Below are 17,160 nucleotides of genomic sequence, written 5' to 3' on the forward strand. Positions count from 1 at the left end.
CATTAAAAGTCCTATTTTAGTAATTACGTAAGTGTATTATTTATTTTACAGGATAAAATAATATGCTTTCGCTTTATAAATATTATTTTTATTGGAGTCCTTTATTAAAAATTACATTTCAGACACATTCAGTATTGTTTTATCAACATTTATATCGAAGGGAAAAAAATACATAATAAAATAAATTCACATTTTTTATATTAGATATAAAAAGCGCCTGATTATTACACGAGTGATCCTTTAACTAATATTTACATAATAATATATTCCACGAGCTATATCGCTCGATAAAAACCTAACCTCAAATGCGTCGTTCTTCAAAATATCTGACTATCATCATATTATATCAATAATAATAATAACACATGTGCACACAAATCTCTTTATATTGTGTGTTTCATATAAATACTATTTTGGCAAAAAAATGTTAAAGAAAATACATCTAACAGTACGGCGATAGAAATGGGAAATTTAGATATTTGGTTGTTACATTTATGATTACAATAATGGCAGCTTACATTTAAATTCATTACAATAAAATTACAATTAGGACAAGAATCAACAGTCAAGATAAAGTCAAATAAAGCACCTCTAAAACTCGAAGGATTAGATCTTAAAAACGACGTATAAAAATCATGAGATCAGTTTAGTTAAACGGTGACTTCGGTGAACGGAAAGTTGGCACAGTACATAGTTTGCCATAAAATTAACACGTAAATGCAAGACAAAATTTACATATTAAACTATTTATACACACACATATATTTATATATAATATAAACAATTCAACGTAAACGTTCGACGATTCTAGGTACATCGATAATTTGTGACTCAGACTTGATAATATTTTTTTTTTAATTTACAATTATATTCAAAACTACGGAAAAATTGTAGCATTGCATCATCAATATACCAACAACCAAACGATTGGAAGGAATTGTAGAAATCATCACTGAGCATTTTTCAATCAGACGTATTTCAGTCGAGAAAATCAAATATAATTTTGATATGATAAATTGAGCTAAAAATACAAAGAGTGAAACGATATTTATACTAATAAAAATATCATTTATAAACAAAATTAATTTACATACACGACTGTATCGTAACCTAACAATTTAACTATTATATGTATATATAAAACAGGCGTGGCCTGCGAGTCTACAATATTGATAATATAATATAAAAGGAAAGTGAATAGAATTTGTTATAGTCCTATCGTATATATAATATATTGAGAAATATATACATTAAACACTAAAGAGAATACGAACATGAGAAAAAAGTCCAATTTACAGAACTACGGAATTTTGCCATTAAAAAAATATGTGTTTTTTTTATATATTACTAATCAATCTCAATTTTATTCTATGTACTAAATAATCTCTCACTAGTGAAAAAAATAATTATAAATATGGCTGAAAATGATCACTTATGGCCATTTTTATTGTACCTATTTGTCTTATTTAAATTCAAAAATATTTTATCGAGAGATTTTACACGAAAGGAAGACCGTAATTACAAAAAATAAGAGCTTTCAATAGCTCTTAGTTAGGCAGTGGTCCAATAATAAAACATGCACTCCGTGTTCATATTTAAAAAAATATGAACAGGATCGTTTCAAAGTTACAAAAAACATTGTAATATACAAAACAAAATAAACTAACCTACAACTAAACAATCACAAGTCCAATAGATACTTTGGTTGTAATTTAAAATCAATATAAATGGACTAAAATTAAAATAGCTAACCGTACACTTGTTTTATACACATCTTTAAAAGTCTTACTGTGTATGTTATATTATATTATATATAATAATCGTAATTAAATGAGCAATTTCAATTTCATACTAGCCCAGTCGTTACGTAGGTCGTTAAAAAAAGTATCATAAAAATATTAACGACACGTTTGTGAGTCCATCAGGGTGCGTTTTCCGATATCGGTTATAATCCGATGCTTGTATTCGTTGTTGATTTAAGATCGTTCATTACTGAAAAAGAGAAAAAATATTAATTTACAGATAAAAAAATATTTATTACAATAAAATGAGTTTAACCCTTTAATTGCCGAAATTTTTTATATCGAATATAATCGTATACATTTTTAATAAGCTGTATGATATTAGCATATACATACATAATAGTGATCCTAAGAGGCTCGGCAATCAAAGGGTTAAATAACTGAGTTTTTATCGGCGCATAATAGACGCTTTCATTATAAACATAATATCATTTTCTAGGGAAAGGAAATAATTGTAGTGGTTTTTCTAAAAATAAATATACGAGAATGAGTCTAATAAAAACCTCAAAAATGCGATAAACTGCGAGACAAATGGTACAGGCGTTAACTAATATGAATTCGAATCTCATATGAATCTTAGTGTTTTTCTATTGTATCTGGGAAATCAGAATTAATGATTATTATGTGGGGGCTTATTCTTAAAACTTACGCTAATTTACTATGACCCAATTGATCATCCATCAACAAGGAAACAAGACAATAGCGTAAAGTATTAGGACCACACAATAGTATTAGTATTAGGAACACCCATAATTATTGTCAAAATTAGTTAATGCAAGCAGTTAAAAGTTATTTTATAATGGTTTTTCAGCTTTTCTGAAGGACCATTATAAATTGCCAATTCTGAGATACTGGCTAAAAAGTTTTCTTTGGTCTTGGAACATAAGAGAGTTCAGTTGAACTCTTACCAAGCGCCAATGCCAAATCGATCATTAGAAGTGTGAAAAAATCAGCTGACTGTCTGATCCATTCGAAGGTTTACATTTGACTCGTTCTCATATAAAGCCGATCTAATCTTAAATTTAAATATATAACTTTTTTGTTCCTCCCAAAAATTATGTATGGAGAAAATAGCAATAAATACTTCTTAATATTTAGTTTACATTACTTACTGTGGTCCCGGATAGTAGTACGGTGGAGGTCTTTCATATTCAGCCGGACCGTGATAGCGAGGCGGTCCGCCCGCTGGAAAATCCTCCCAGAGCCTGTCATTATAATAACATATTAGATCTAGTTATGTGGCAGGGTATATGTTAACCGTTTGTAGTCCAAATGTATTTTAATATGTGTTGCCCATAGTCCAAGCCATTTTAATAGAATATATTTAATTAAATACTTTAATGATCATTAAATACTATATAATTAAAAAAAAACTATTTATTCTTTTTATATTATATGAAATAAATTCTATTTTAGCAAAATTAACTTTAAAAGTTAAATTAAATATTCATATATTTTTTTAAATTATATTCATTTATTTATTTATTACTAATTTTAAAATTGATATTAAATCAATATTAATATTAATTATAAGAATTCTTCTTTTATTATATTATATACATATTTATATAATAAATGAATATTTATTTAGTTTATAATATTATTAATTTTGGCATATAATTTTTGAGAAAAAATGTTGACGTTGATCTGCCACTAAAAAACAGATGTCCAATATGTGTGGTTTAAGAGCTGATTAGAATGAAATATGTTGAATAATGGGCGATACCTGTGTGCCATGTCGTTGAAACGAGCTGGGTGCGCGCCTTCCGGAACGGGGGCGCGCGGCTCGCTGTCCCCCGACCGTGGCCTACTGGATCGGCCAGCGCCGCTTCTCTCGCCTCTCTCACGGTCACGCCGTCGACCTCCAGACGTTTTTTCTATGTGTTGCGAGCTAAACGATACAAATAGCAATCAATTAACATTTTATCTATACACGTATAAAATAAATTATACAACAGATACGATTAAAAAAATAAAGCAAAAAGTATTAAATCATGCTTAAAACTAATTAAAAACAAAGAATAACAAAAACGATTAGTGAAAATAAAAATCTAAAATATTAGAAAAGAAACGACGGAAAGAAATCGATGCAACGGTTAATCACTCTTTGGTCTAATTTAGCAACAATCATTGCTTGACTTGAATTATATGAACATTTTATGGATTTCCTTTCGTAATTCTAAAAATAATGTACAATGTAAGAATAAAAAAAATACATAAATTAAAAAATAAGGTACACTTGTTGAAATCAGATCGAAAGTATAAAACCCAAAAGGAAGATAATACATAAGAACAAATAAAGCTAAAAATATATTTTTTTGTAATTGATGGATGGCATGGTTTTGAAGCAATCACACAAGATTAGCATTTAAAATCAGCATTTTTATATTCATTGATATGCTAATTTTAAACACAAGTAAAAATGATATAACAAAAAAATCATTATTAAAGAAAATTACTAAACATCAATGTTGTATAGTTGTGCAGAAAGCGTATCCGAATTTTTTGCAAGGATTCATTGATATAATTTTAATTATTGTAATGCTAAAAAACAATTTAACAATAATAAATAAGTGCTATTGATGACATAATATATAAATCAAAAAGACTCGTGGCTTGTGAGCGGTCAATTATGGTAATGATACGATATACAGTATAACGCGAATTTAGATAGAAGAAATTTCTCTATGAACATTGTAGCAAGATAAACGAAAATGGAGTAAAAACAATTGAGAGATTATAATCTCTCTCAAAAAAAATCTTACCTATAATTATAAAATATAAGTATTAGAAGTCTACATAGAGTAGATAATAACCACTTCCCAGACACAGTACTGTTTTAAAAATGACTCAAAAAATTCTTGCACGGACCCACCCTTTCTTATGCAGCCATCGTAAAACATTTAAAAATACTGAAATGCTGATTTTTAAGATGAGAATTCACAAAATACAAATTTCCAAGATAGCTCGGGCATGAGCTAGAAAAATCAAAAGTGTAACAGACGCTCTGATGCTCGGATCTTTTTCTTGCACTGTTGTACGCACAGACGAATTTTATGCTACTACGCCATTATTTAGCAAGCATCTCCCTCTTTCAAGTAAGTGTATATAAGAGCTTGTATTACCCTAAAGCGGCAAACAGTCTAGAGGCCCCAAAGTAAAACAGATTTGTCCCACAGTCGCGAAAAGCAATTCCTTCCAGATGAATGTCTGGTCTTGAAGGAGCATTAGATTACTATCTACTTTATAAAAGGGAATGGCTACACCCCTCGGTTGATTAGATGGGGTTATTTTCTCCTTAGTTCTCCATTACGACTGGGAATTCAAAGTAACCTAGAATCAGCTTGAGTACGGAACCAACGCTTCTACAGCCGGGACAAGATCGCCTTTCCAGTGACAACGAGCTGAATACAGTAGGACAACACTAAGGTGTGTGATTCCCTACTCTTAGTGGATTATACTAAGAAGTGCCGATTCTTAGTGAAAGAGTGTTTTATAAATTTGTGCCCAAGGCCGAAAGTGTAATAAATACCTTGTATGTGAAAAAAGTTGTTATAAAAATATAATTTATATACACTACATATTAAAATTTAAAAATTATTAATCGAACCGTAAGTAATTAAGATCTGTTCGAATATTGTTGTATTTTATAAAAAATGTTGTTTCTAAGATTAATACTAATATATGATTTTTGATATGGATAGACTGCTTTCTGCTTAACCACACCCGATAATGTACATTATTTTCTTTATATAACGATAAGTTGAAAATGTAAAACTCAAATCAAATTCGACACCATCAAAAATCGAACCCTTATTCATATATTATATACATATTAAACACAATGTTATTTTGTACGACAAAAATAAAAACACTCAAAGCACATATAAAGCATGCGGCACACTTATCGGCTGAGAGCGGATGCCAAAAGTAATGGAGTAAAAACCTCGGTTACCACGCGTGCTACGTCCTGATGCCAAAATTCCATGATCTTTTAACGCCCATCGTAACGATTTAGAATGTGATACGTTTAATATCTTGATATGTTTACTTTGATTTTAATGAGTATCATATGAATTATTATTATTATTACAACTATTATTATTATCTTACGGTAATAAAATGGAATTTGCCTTATAATATTATATAAAAACGATCACAATTTTTATTGGTTATATTGCACTTAATTATATGAAATATTTTACATCTAGTCTGATTAATTCTTTGAGTTATCGTCCTGAGATTTCTTCGCTTCAGCGATTAGATTCTTATCGGACAACTCTTTAACGACAATCTTGGCGATCTTCTCGTTCAGTTCGCTGTTCATATGTTTGTTTTTCTCGTTCTCGCCGTCGCTATCCTTATTTTTATGATTGACCAAATTTTCTTTGTAGCCCTTATCGACGAGTTTTGTCTCGACGATGTTTTTGGCCGAGTCCAAAACCGAATCAATGATACAAACGGCCGTCTCCCTAGCGACGTTTTCTTTCTCTTGACTGCCAGATTTTCTAGATTTCTTTTTCAGACTATCCTGTGACTTTCGCTTGCCGTCTTCCTGGACGTGAGCCGTATAGCATTCGTCTTTGGACGAGTATTTGGTGCCGACGGGTAGAGTTCGATCGTCCACCTTGCTATCGAATTCGCTCGAGTACGAAGACTTGAACGAGAACTTAATAGGTCTGCCGAAGCTGGTTCGGGGCGATTTGGACACTCCCTCGTTCGACTGTTTAAACTTGGGGACGTCCACAGTGACGGGCTTGCCGCGCCGCTCTTCAAAATCTCTAATTTTATCTTCGATATTCGAGGAGTTCCGTTTCAAGTCTTCTTTTCTACACGCATCGGGACAAAAGAACAAGATCAAGGTTATTTCATGTTAGAGAAGATAATAAACATATACAATATGATTAATCAACCGGACTGCTGTACAGGACCGTTTTTCGTATACTCCATTACTTTTTTTTTTAGCTAAAATATACATATGTACAAAAGAATCAGTTATAAAATGTAAATTAAACTCAGATTCAAGAATAATAACCGATAAAAGTGAACGGTTGAATTCTTAATCTGAGTTTGATTAATCTATGACATCTATAAAAATATCTAATTGTTTGAATGGTGTTTGAAATTAAAATGTATTAGTATATATATATATAAATAAAGAAAAGTGGAAGAAGAGTTTTTAACGGTTAGAAATAGGACATCATCATCAGCATGCAAATAAAAGCATCATGCAAATTTTGAAAATAATATCTATGTATATAAATTAGTTATGGACTTACTTGGCCAAAGGTATGTTATCACGGTCGGCATACGCATCATACAAATACTCACTGCAAAACAAATATACCAGCCTAATATTAGACAACTGTAAGGCCAAACTTATGCAATATCAGATTTATCTGACGCTTCAGATATTTTTAAACATAACCGAAAGATTAAAAAAAAAAGCAAATCAAAACGGACGACGACGACGACACAATAACATAAAGCTGCTTAAGCGTATCACATAATAAAAATATATTATTATATTATATATATCGTAATCCTATATCACCCATTGTTTTCTATCACCGACGAAAACCAAAGCTATTGAATGAATCAAATGTGTGACATTGTTTCTTGCAATGATGAACTTGTGCCAGTTAAGAATGATATGAAGATGACTTCAAAACACTGAATTATTAATGATTATTAGTCACAATAAACATGCGTTGTATAATTTAGAATAATTAGATTTGACACCACTAATCTATTTTGTTATTATCTATATGGCAAACTTTGATTCGTAATATAATATAATATAATAAATAAATCGCTTATGATTACACTTATATAAAACCTTAAGGGTATATAGTATATTTTCACTGCTACATTACAATAATATATATATTATATAAATACACAAAAATGCATGACAATCATTCGCTTTTTATAAAATGAGATATATAATATAATCAATTATGACCAGAGAGACATTAATGATTAAAAAACTGGTTTATATTTTTACCTTATTCTTCAAATTCATTTTTTATATTGACCTGTCTCTGATAGTATTTCATAATAATACACATCCATACATCATATATAAAATTTTATAAAAAAGCTTCACAAAAATAATAAAATAAAATATTACTAGATTCATCACATAACGATCGGAGCGTCTGATATAGTATGTATCCGAACATGAACATGAGGCGACTGTCATGTAAAAAACAAAGATGATAGTAATAATGATCTATAAAAAAACCTAAACAATAACCAATCGTGATTGTGTATGCAACAAATCTAGCAATGTAATATGTAAAAAATTACAATGCATATCATTACATATATATAGATATAATATAAAACCTATCAACAGCGAAACTATTAATTGAAGAGCGCAAATCTTTTTTTTGTATTTACCCGTTAAGAATAGAATGGGTGCGGTCTACGCCGCGTGGGTCGAATCAATATGTCAATAATTTCATATTCCTACGTATGTTTGACGACCTCAGATATTTGCTGCAAATATTAGAAAAATACGGATCGACGTTCAAAACGATTAGTATACCTATATATTTTTTAAGATGACGGTAATCAGTTGTAACACATTGTATTTCTGATAAACAAAAAAAAGGTTAAAAGTTTCACAAATATGTGAAATTGTAAAAATAATTGACACACTGAAGTTAGCCATTTGAATCGAGTTTGAAAAAATCTTACTCCTTGCTAATTTGATAAACTAACACATCACCAAGTTCACGCCGTTTAACCGGTGGTATTTATTTTTTATCAACATCTTCAAATTTAAAATAAATGTATTAAAAGCATTACATTTTCAAATCAATTTAAACATAAAGCCAAAATATTGGCTCTCTGTCCAACAAAAGCCATTTATTTGGCTTCACGGCAGTAATGTGTTTTAAGTTTGCAATCTGTAAAAATAATTTTTAATTGATTTAAAAAATTTGCATATATTTATCTACAATATATTTTTTTCTTCTTAATTTCATGCAAATTACGCGAAAACAAATTGTTTAAATTTTGTCACGTTTTTATTCTTTATAAATATATTTCTCAATATTTAACTAAGTGAATTATGTTTATTTTTTTAATATATATAATATATACATAAAACACATCTAGTAGTCACTTTTCAATTAATAAATTTGATCGACAATATTAGGATTTTTTAATCATCATACTCGAAATAGAATCATTGAGAAAAGCAAAATTTGTATATATATTAAAATATATAATTTTAAGGATTGTGATCACATTGAAGGTTCATTTTTATATAGTTAAGTTTATACATGCATTTTATTCATTGACAGACAGGTTTGTAAAACAAATACAAAAATTGTGACTTATACAGTTATTGACTGTGTTAACATTTATCTTATCACGATGTTGAGGCAAATTAAAACCTTAAAAATGGCAATTAAATTTAATAAAAGTCCTGTAAATTAGCAATAGAGTTACATGTAGCTTGAAGAGTGGCCAAAACAAGCTTAAAATTAAGGTTGAAAACAGTTGAATCATATCAACGAATGAGTTGAGTACGGTGAAGCATGCATGTCACTCCAGCAAGTGTACAAATGGACTAGAAGTCGTAAATCGGCGCACCATAGTCATTTCGACTGCCACTATCGCTCGCGACAACCCAGGTAGGAGGTCACGCATAGCGTAACGCAAAGGCCGAGATGCTAAGGGTCGTGGTTGTTAATGAGTAACTACTGAACTTGGCCTTAAAACATCATCTCCACAACAGCTGACTTTAGAAATGAAAGATCGTTACGATGCCTAGCCAGCACGTAGGAGTACTAGAAATAAAAACTGGGTTTGCAACCACAGGCTAAAGTCAATAGAAGCAGATTATGGTTCTATGAATAAAAATATACAGCCATCTGCAGAATTTTTTTTAATAGCTCTCTTTTATGACAAACAAGAAGTAATAATCTTCGACTTGCAATCGAATCGTAATGATGTGGACTTTTGAGTACAAGTTACGAACAAGTACAACAGAAATATTTTTTCTAGACGTATCATTGTACTTTCTGGAAGTATTGAAATATTAAAAGCTTTTATTTGACTAACCCTCGTACATATAACTTTATTTTATAATAATTAATAAAATAATATTACCAGTATTTTATCAGTCTGATATTTTTAAGAAATAAAATATTTACACATTAAAATCATAAATCAATATTTGATAAATGAAATATTATTAATAAAACAATAAAAATACAATAACCCTTTCGTTGCCGAAATCCGATATATCGGCTTTAAATACTTTAACGATTATCGGATATATTTTTAATGGACTGTATGGATTTTTTCCGAGCGTATCTTATATATTTTGTACTACATCGTTATCTAGATAATAATCTCAAAACGCTCAACAACCAAAGGGTTATAAAAGTAAAAACAGATAGCAACTTTTGACCTAGTTTGTATATATGTATATTTAGCACATTTTGTTTTGAAAAACATCTAAAAAAAATAGTTACGTATCAGAAATCAATGTGTTACATTATAATAAATATACTAAACATTTTATATAAAATTTTGACTAATTACATCTACGTTATATGTATACATATTATACTATGGTATTGTGATTGAAAACATCAAAAACTCATATTGACAATTCGTTAGTTTAATTTTATTAGGTCCTGATGAACTTTCGTAGCAATTGTACATTTTTATAAAATGATAATTTTAAAACCATTCGTCATAAAGTTGTACAAATACAGTCATTGTGTTCATTGGGATCTTATCATATTAAACTAATTAAATTAACCAAAAATTTGAATAAACAATATAGGCATTGCATACATTTAAAACGAATGATTTGAGTCTGATCGAAGCGTAAAACACAAACGGGTTTATGGTAAATCATATAAATCAAACTATGCGCTCTTCAACCTTTCCAATACACACTCGACAACATTAACAAAATAAAGATAATAAAAAAATGTGCATAGGGACAGACACGGTCCGAGGGTGACGATGTGGGTTCCAAATAAAAAATCTTCCATACAAAAACAATATTGAAACAATAAGATGATGTAATAATGATATATGAAGCGACCAGTACGCACTCAACATGAAAAGCGTTAGTATTATCCAATTTGTATTAGTAATCATTCAGGTTAGATAATCACACAAATCAAAATCATGCGAATTTTAATTCAATAAAAACGAATGATTACGAATATAAATTGTCACGATAATACTACAGGCAGCCATAAAAGAATCGTATAATCCTGATTACAACAGTCCGATTATTGAATGTTGGCGATCGATGATGAGAGTGAAATTTATTGTTAACTAAATGCATCTGATGAGTGATATACAATTTATATACGATGAAGACAATACATTTCTTTACTTAAAAAACATCCTAGAAGTTAATCGTTGTTATCGTTTACGTTAATTTGTCTGTCAATGTCTAACATAGATCGTTAAAATTTGATATATCAAACAAATCGAAATGTATACTCACGCTTCAACGAGAGGTCCTGGATACGGATCGGATTTTTGATACAGCGTCGCGAGCTTCACGGACAGGATAATCAACGGAATGAACAGCAGGATACAGCACGCAGCGGCGAACCAAAAACCGTTCTATAAAATAAAATAAAAAACGTTTTATAATGGTTCAATAACACCAATCAATGTTCGATAAATAAATAATACGATACTTACAAATGGTAAAAGTATCCGACTGCAAGTAGCTGTCAATGTTGCGTTATATACGTTTGATAATGGTCCGCAATGACCGACTTGTTTACGTGTATGATAAGATACTCTCGAAAGATACATGCTGACTCTCGATCCAATACTCTGAGCCAAAGTGTACGTGAGCTAAAAAAATTTTAGTAATTGATTCAAAGGAGGTTTCGTCCAGATTTTGGATCTTTAAATATAAACATTCAAAGCCAATCTTAACACTAAATTAAATTTGAATACAGTAATCACCCGATTTAGTCATTTGTCACGCCAATATAAATCTCTAACTTTAAAAAGAAAGCAACTAATGTCTATGTCTTTAAATAAGAAGAAAAAACAACTGAATTTAAAAATCAATTTTCTAATCTGGATTAAAAGCAATGAGGCTTTGAAAATCAACAATTCTCAAATCAAAGTAGAGATGAAAAATGCCTGACCATTTAATTTAACAATTATTCTGTGACCGTCTGCCAAATGAGATAATGACGTTTCTTGGAACCACATTAAAACGACTTTCCAAAAAATATAGAAAGTGTTAACTTATCGAAAAAAAATTTGATTCTAAGAAACGTTTTCCTCTACCAGGTGACAGGGATATTAATGGTTTTGAGCCACGCCTCATGACAGTGGATCTTGAGCTGTCAATTATCCCTTTTACTGGCCCGTTTAAGAGGAAACTACACAATTTATATTATTGATTAAAATTCTAAAACATTTATATAAATGTTTTTAAAATCATAAAGTTTTACAATAAAATCAGATTAAATTTAAATATTTTTTAACTTGAAAAAATAGATTTTAATTTATTAAGGATTTAAAATATATAATTTTTTATCGTTTTCATTTGTGTATTTGGCCATGCAGTGAAAACTTTTTAAAACAATATATTTTAGAAAACTATTGAATATTATGCTGATCAGAAAAAAGCTTGAAGAATATGCATAAATGAAAAGATTTTTTAACAAAAATAGATAAAGGTCTTTAAATTAATAATATTTTCAAATAACATTATGTAATCACAAATATGTTTTTATTATAAAGTCACTTACAGTGTGACTGTTGATTGTCACTTCAAAAAATTCGCATCACAAAAACTTAAATTTATGATTAATTTATATTTTAAAATATAAAATTTTATGTATATCTAATATAATTTATATAATATATCAATATAGCAATCTATTTATTTTTTATATTAATACATTTTAAGAAAGCAGGTAATAAAACATCAAAAAAGCACTACAACACAATCAATGACTAATAATTGATCACATTGAAACAAATATATAAGGGGTCAGTCAGATTAGATAAAATATTTTTTAGTGTAATATTTCTAAGAATAAGTGTACAGATACTATTTATTAATATTATTAAGCTACATTTTGAACCTATTTATAAATTACATAAAATGTTTCATTTTATTATTATTTAGCTAAAATTAAATTACCTATTTTAAAAAATAGCTTAAAATGTTACGTATTTTGTCCATATATGTAACTTTATTATTCAGTAGTTAAAAAAATCTAAATTAGTCGTTCCCGTAGTGTGAAAATTCACACAGTAACGCGGGAACGGTCGAAAATGTGCTTGGATCAACTGCATATCGATCGAACACGCACATGCAAAATTTTAACAGCAAAGGAGAAATTGGAATTTAGTCTCAAGTAATGGCTTAACCAACTATTTTATTTCAATGTTTTAAAATTAACCCAACCAGTAAAAAACAATAAAAATGTGCAGTTTAGTGAATCTTTACATTTTATTTATACTTTTCATTTAAATATATCACACAGCTGGTTTCAATGTCTAAGCTTAACAAATAAATACAAAAGCTAAATTCAAAAAATCATAACCCAAAAAGTTGAGGGTCCGGTATTCGTACACTCACTAGCTGCGGTACCTCACAATAGTGAGAGACCGACAGCTAATGATAATAATTGCTTTATTTGTGACTTTTTAAGAATACATTTTTGTCACATCGGCGTCATATAAAAGGATCTAAGCAGACATCTATCAAACGTTTTAGAAGCGCTTGAAAAAATACATGAACAAACCAAAAGGGGCAAATGCTAAATACAAAGGATACGGTCAGTGCCAAATACACAGAAATATATTGTATGTTTTTGATTTAATTTTTATTTAAATCTTCCGTTGTAACCTGACAGGCGTAAAGCCCAATGCGTTACAACAGGGTGAGTCAATCATCAGACAAAATGAATACCTACAAGTAAATAATAAATATCACCAGACAAAGTCTGTGAATCGGTTACATCTATATGAATTATAAATTATTATAACTGACACTTAATTAAAATTTTACTTTTTACAAATAATTAGGTCTCTTTAGTAAGAAATTGTATGAACCACCTACGGCGTAAGCTCGGGAGATAATTGTACTTCAAATTAATAAAAAAACAACTTGAATATGAAAAAATAAATACATTTTTTATGGCTTCTGGTCCTTGCACGGATAAATACATTTCAGCCTCTTTTGTTTCATCAACGAGTGACAAAACAGCTTCTTTGAAAGACGTATGATTAAATTTCAAATTATCTCGTAGCTGTATGGCTGTATCCTGAAAATATATGTTTATTAGAATTCATACAAATACTAACATTAAAAAACTGATTACATACATTTAACATTTCAGCTTCTGTTATCATTGAATTTACTAAATTCAGTTGAAACGTTTCAAGAATCAGAGCTTGATTCCTCAAATTTCTCGACACCTCTCCAAAGTTAGGTTTGTTTGAAATTTTATTGGCAGTATCCCTCAACTGCTTCGACAATGATGTTAAGTCTATCGAAGTTATATTTGTTACGAGCTGAAACATAAATGAACTTATATCATATCAGTGCAATAAAAATATCAATTAATAAAACAATTATGTACCACTTCTGTGAATCTATCGAAAGGAAAATCTGATAATCCGCTTTCAGACAGTTCTCGCAACTTCTCTCTTGCCGATTCTTTTAATATCACATAGTTTTGTTGGTTGAACGTGATGCTATTGTGAACTTCGTTGATTTTATCTATGAGCTCTTTCTCGGATTTCTTTTGCAGAGCTTCAATATCGACCAACTTATCCAATCGTAACACATCATAAATAGTCTTATTCTGATGGCACGCTGTGACAACCATGCTCATGTTGAAGTCTTTCTTTGCCTTCTCTTTGAACAAAACTTGTTCTAAATTCACCATTTTATCCATCAATGCAAATAACTGATCGTCTTTAGGATTTCTACAAATAAATAATAATATATAATAGTCGATTTAAACTTCATAAATTTTTGATAGCATACTTGAGTGGATCACATATCGCTCTTTGGGCCACAACTCCGATCAAGAAATACACCAAAGTCATTATAACGAGAATAGATCCGAGCAAGAACATGAATGCGACTCCGCTATAAGATATTATATAAATATATATAGATCTTTTATAACATTTCATAGATATACATAAAAAAATATTTACCACATAAGTGATTTACTTCCGGAACCTTTATTACAACAGTCGTCGCCGTATCCATCGGGCCTTTTGCCACAAATACCACAAAGCAGTCCTAAGACTATGCATGTTAATATCTAAAAATAAAAATGTTTTTAGATATCTTATATTATATATTGAGCTGCATATCAACTAAGTTATTTACCAAGAGGAGGACGCAGCACAGTGTAAGACCAAAATACCATCCGAATATGCTATACTGCTGTATATAATCTTCAGCTTCATTTAAATGAGGTTTAACACTCACAATAGCTTTATGAGTATTAATAACAAAGTTATCGATTTTGGCAGAGTATTGTTGGATTTCTTTACCTATTGAATAAATACATTATTAATCAATATAACTTCTTTATAGCATTTTGTTAAAACGAATAAATTACCAGCTACTTCAACGGCATGTTTTAACTTTGGTATTTGCTTATTCACGGAACTCTCTATGCTCTGTTTGATGTTATCGAATACCTTCTGACCTTCCATCACCTCTTCTTGTATGTTGCCGTCGATCAGCGAAGTCACTTTGGCAAGAAGCTCGGATACGTCGGGAAGCTAAATTACAAGTAATCGAAAGTTATTTATAAGTTATCGGCAAGATTTTGTGGTAGCACTCAATTCATACAAACCCTTGGAAAATATTTATCGAGCATCTAAGCAGCGTCCAATAAATCCATAGATCAATTTATGCGTAAATAAGTTAAGATTTATAGAAGTAAAAAGAATTACCTGGCTAAAATCTATTCCTGAAGTATCCAGTTCGCCGATCTTATACTTCTCTTGGATCTCGCGGCATTGCCTCTGGCTACAGTTGTTCAAAGTATGTAACAACTCTCGCTTGACACTTCTCAAACCGTCGTTAAGTTGTGACGCATTCGTTCTTAGATCATTTGTGACACGCCTCATGTTTATCAGATTATATTTTACTTTGCCTAAATCTTTCACCATTGTGTTGAGAGTTGTAACCGAAACGGCTCTAGAAAACTCTCCAAGTTGATCTGAAACCTTAGCTCCTCCAGCTGAAATCGATTAATAAAAGCATTATATATTCCTCTAAATTTTAATAATGATATGGATACTCACTATCGATCATATTGAGGATGTTCTGTTTCAATTCTTGATAGTTGACGGTGAGCAAAGTGTTGACGTGTTTGTGGGTGACATTCAAAAACTTCTGCGTGTCTTGAAGTCCAGTTATAGCTGAATTTGGTAGATCGTATACGCCTTCTCTTATTCTTTCATTGGTTACGAAAGTACATACAAGACCTAGCCTGTAAAATAATGTTTGAACAAACTATTTAAATCCACTTCCCAGTCACAGTACTTTTTTAAAAATAACCCAAAAACTTCTTGCACGGACCCACCCTTTCTTATGCAGCAGTATAAAAATATACAGCTAAAAAAATTCTATGATTTTTTTGGGATGAGAACTCACGACATACAAATTGGCAGTGAAATAGGAAATGCTACATACATGAAACAAGTCACAACGCAGATCAGGAAAGTTGCTAGCAAACGCTTTCTACATTTGTCGTGCTTCTTGTCGAAGGGTTGCGAGCGTCCACCGCAGTTTCCAGCACAGCGACAACAGCAAAAGCAGAAGCTGAAAGTTGAGTAGTATTAAAATAATTCAAAGTATAAAGAATATTAAAAATCTTACCCAATGATTGGTAGCAAAACTGCGAATATAATAGCCAAGACGACAACGGCTACTATGCCGACATAGTGAGTTGCTATCGTCTGCCATTCTTCTGCCAAATCTCCGGCTAGTTCGATGTGGCCTCCGTGAACTTCCAAAAGTCCTGCAAAACAAAGATAAGATAGATTAAAACCAGATCGGGGTCAGCAGTATGGCGTGCCAAAGGGGTAATCACGCAAAGTTGGGGCGAATTAAAAAGGTGGGCGAATTCCGCTCAAACACAAATTGTGTATAGATAGGCATAGAATCACTTAGTCGAAAGTGGGCCACAATGAACCGTTAACGCGAATTGGGACTCCGATGCAGTAGATTGTTTGTAAAAATTAGTACAAGATGATTTATAAATGTTATAATAAAATAGCGTTTATTTCAACATTGTATATTTTTCGCAACCCAAAACTCGAGATAAAAGTTGAAAATTCATAGTAATTTGTT

The 17,160-nt window shown here is 30.4% G+C and overlaps 1 protein-coding gene across 6 annotated transcripts in view; it reads right to left on the reverse strand.

Moving 5' to 3' along the window:
- Window positions 1-72: 72 nt before the first annotated feature.
- LOC148227007 (prominin-like protein) overlaps window positions 73-17,160 on the reverse strand; it is a 72,281-nt gene continuing 55,193 nt past the window's right edge. The window contains exons 2-19 of one of the 6 annotated variants that reach the window (XM_088202737.1): window positions 16,687-16,828; window positions 16,501-16,629; window positions 16,110-16,297; window positions 15,756-16,045; window positions 15,416-15,581; window positions 15,181-15,347; window positions 15,003-15,112; window positions 14,827-14,931; window positions 14,417-14,765; window positions 14,160-14,348; window positions 13,964-14,098; window positions 11,499-11,657; window positions 11,296-11,417; window positions 7,082-7,132; window positions 5,749-6,631; window positions 3,529-3,693; window positions 2,915-3,007; window positions 73-1,992 (exon numbers count right to left, since the gene is read on the reverse strand). In XM_088202737.1, the coding sequence (XP_088058863.1) occupies window positions 6,019-6,631; window positions 7,082-7,132; window positions 11,296-11,417; window positions 11,499-11,657; window positions 13,964-14,098; window positions 14,160-14,348; window positions 14,417-14,765; window positions 14,827-14,931; window positions 15,003-15,112; window positions 15,181-15,347; window positions 15,416-15,581; window positions 15,756-16,045; window positions 16,110-16,297; window positions 16,501-16,629; window positions 16,687-16,828 (2,915 nt within the window). In that variant the 3' untranslated portion in view covers window positions 73-1,992; window positions 2,915-3,007; window positions 3,529-3,693; window positions 5,749-6,018. Of the gene's footprint in view, window positions 1,993-2,914; window positions 3,008-3,528; window positions 4,488-4,746; window positions 6,632-7,081; window positions 7,133-11,295; window positions 11,418-11,498; window positions 11,658-13,963; window positions 14,099-14,159; window positions 14,349-14,416; window positions 14,766-14,826; window positions 14,932-15,002; window positions 15,113-15,180; window positions 15,348-15,415; window positions 15,582-15,755; window positions 16,046-16,109; window positions 16,298-16,500; window positions 16,630-16,686; window positions 16,829-17,160 lie in introns of all 6 variants that reach the window. The other 5 variants (XM_088202738.1, XM_088202739.1, XM_088202740.1 and 2 more) reach the window with 5 other exon arrangements.

The sequence above is a fragment of the Plectrocnemia conspersa genome, unplaced genomic scaffold, assembly GCF_051122295.1.
Source record: "Plectrocnemia conspersa isolate PC_06_02 unplaced genomic scaffold, ASM5112229v1 ptg000013l, whole genome shotgun sequence".
In the NCBI taxonomy this organism is placed as follows: domain Eukaryota; kingdom Metazoa; phylum Arthropoda; class Insecta; order Trichoptera; family Polycentropodidae; genus Plectrocnemia; species Plectrocnemia conspersa.